This window comes from Brassica oleracea, chromosome C2 (genome assembly GCF_000695525.1).
Source record: "Brassica oleracea var. oleracea cultivar TO1000 chromosome C2, BOL, whole genome shotgun sequence".
NCBI lineage: Eukaryota > Viridiplantae > Streptophyta > Magnoliopsida > Brassicales > Brassicaceae > Brassica > Brassica oleracea.
The window spans coordinates 44469152-44471660 of record NC_027749.1 but is presented as its reverse complement, the minus strand read 5'-3'; the positions used below and the strand labels follow the sequence as shown (position 1 = coordinate 44471660).

Sequence of the window (2509 nt, the reverse complement as noted above, 5' to 3'; positions counted from 1 at the left end):
TAATGAATACCAAACTCCCAGTATCAGCTTGGGAACATGCAGTACTACATGCAGCTGAGCTAATTCGCATCAGGCCATCTAGTGAGCACAAATACTCGCCATCCCAACTACTAACGGGTCATGAGCCAGATATATCTCATCTAAGAGTTTTTGGATGTGCCGTCCAAGTGCCTATAGCACCACCACAGAGAACAAAGATGGGACCTCAGAGGAGGATGGGAGTATATGTTGGATACGATTCCCCTTCTATTATTAAGTACCTAGAGCTAACAACAGGTGATTTGTTTAAGGCCAGGTTCGCGGATTGTCATTTTGATGAATCCCAGTATCCAGCATTAGGGGGAGATTATGGTAAGTATTTTTGTTTGGTTTCTAATTCATTATCGTTGTCGTTGACATTAATAATTCTCAAAATATTCAAAACTCCATTTCTTGCGCGTCGCTTCCCCCATTTTCTTTGCTTTTCTTGTTTGACCGATTTACACATAGATGTGCATACATACATGATATAAAATATAATACACATAATTATATGTATAGTCTATATGCATATATGTGCTGCTCATATCTTCAACCTTCTAAAAAGCTAAAATCTATAAAAACCCTAGCTAGTTGCTAAATCAATGTATCTTCCTCCTTTCTCCAAACATTGTATGAATCTTGCTCATAAAACCTTATTTATGACTGTTTATTTCGTCTTGATCCTCTTAGTTTTTAGTTCTTGCAACGCCGCGGCGAGGATAGGACCAATTAAGGTTTCTGAAATGGAAATAGTTCACACAAGATCAAGATCGTCAAGACATGAGTTCACTGATGGTTTTAGATTCAAAGGTCGTGTGTTCCATATTTTGTCTAAACGGGGACTTGTACCACCTTCAGGACCTTCCAAAAGGCATAATTCTGTGGTGAATGATCTCAAACACTAATTGGTTTCTTGTTTTTGTTGTTTAGTTGGCTTTTTGACAATCATAATATACATGTTTAGAAGGTTTTTGAAATTGTTTTTTTTGGCTAGGTTTTGGTCCTTTGAAAATATATTTTTGTTCATTTTATACATCATTTGATTTCATTCAGATCTGTAATATCTCGTTGGAAAGTGATACCTACGTGCGTAGATTGTATGTATCACCTTTTTCTCACACCATTGTATATATCTTTCATATCAAATCTCTTCGAAAATCATAGGGAGTATCAATATGGATGGACTAAACCTTCTCAGCTAGAGTTTTTAATGGGTAGATATTTTGTAATTATATACTTGGTAATTTAACCCTTAACCATCAAGCTCACGGATTGATCTTATATTTGAAACAATATGTATATCATAAAAAAAGAAACGAAACATACATTAGTTTTCTTTTTTTGTAACATAATATATATATATATATATATATATATATATATATATATAATGATCGATCTTTTCTTCCATTTTGCAGTAATGAACTTGCAAGATGATAAATAGAAAAAGATCAATGGGTTTTAGAAAACATACATTAGTTTTCAAGGAGTAACTAATAAAAAGAATGTCTGAAGTATATCATGTTTTAAACTCACTTACCCTTAAGTTTTAACTCATGGATAGTTTTAAACACTTATCTTATGGGTAAGCTCAAGAAAAGAAAAGCATTAAACTAAATCATGAAACTTGTTTAATATGACAGAAAATGCTTATATACTGCTAATAAACACACCACGGTAACGCAGCCAATCCAGCGAGGTATAATTCTGACCGCCTGAAGTTACATTCTTTTTCGTCAACAGTCACCATATATAGACCCATAGAAAATTTTGATTTTTTAAAAGACTATTTTCTCATAGTCGGTCAAACTCTCTCTGACACGTTTCCCAATGCTCAACTGTTGGAATGTTCCTGTTCTCGATTCCGGCAAGAAACCACCGGAGTTTGCCGTTGGCGAACCTCCCCCCTCCCCTTTTCCACTCTTTTTTTGGAATGTCCGGGGTATAAATGAACCGGATAAACACAGGCCTTTTGTTAGTTGGCTTCAATGCCATAAGCCTCTGTTCGGAACTATATTAGAATCCCATATAAAAGAACCTTTTCTGAACCCCCTTTTGTTAAAAGTATGCCCAGGCTGGTTCTACTACTCAAACCACTCCTCTGATCCTGATGGGCGCATCATTCTTATCTGGAAAGACCCTATTAAAGTCAGTATACTCTCCCAATCCCGGCAGTGTATAAACTGTATGCTGTCAATCCCTAACAAACCTCCTGTCGTCTACTCTGCAATATATGCCTCAAATCTGGCCGAGGAGAGAGCAGAGCTGTGGGTCGAATTACTCAATACTGCTGAGGCCTATAATTTGGATACAAGCTGCTGGCTCGTTGGGGGAGATTTTAACCAAACGCTTTTCCCATCAGAGCACTCAACTAATAGTGGAATGGGGCCAGACAGCCTCATGTACCAGTTTCAGGACTGCCTACTTCAAGCTGGCTTGTTTGACCTCCGCTACATTGGTCCCTCTCACACATGGTCAAACAAATGCC

At 37.1% G+C, this 2509-nt stretch overlaps 1 protein-coding gene across 1 annotated transcript; it reads left to right on the top strand.

Annotated features, from left to right (window-relative positions):
- Positions 1-623: 623 nt before the first annotated feature.
- On the top strand, positions 624-926 carry LOC106326654 (protein IDA-LIKE 1-like). Its single transcript, XM_013764568.1, has one exon. It carries the CDS (start codon positions 624-626, stop codon positions 924-926), a length of 303 nt encoding a protein of 100 aa, XP_013620022.1.
- Positions 927-2509: the final 1583 nt, after the last annotated feature.

Bases quoted from the DNA above. Each gene is read 5' to 3' on its own strand.
- LOC106326654 (XM_013764568.1), top strand. From the start codon at position 624: ATGTATCTTCCTCCTTTCTCCAAACATTGTATGAATCTTGCTCATAAA.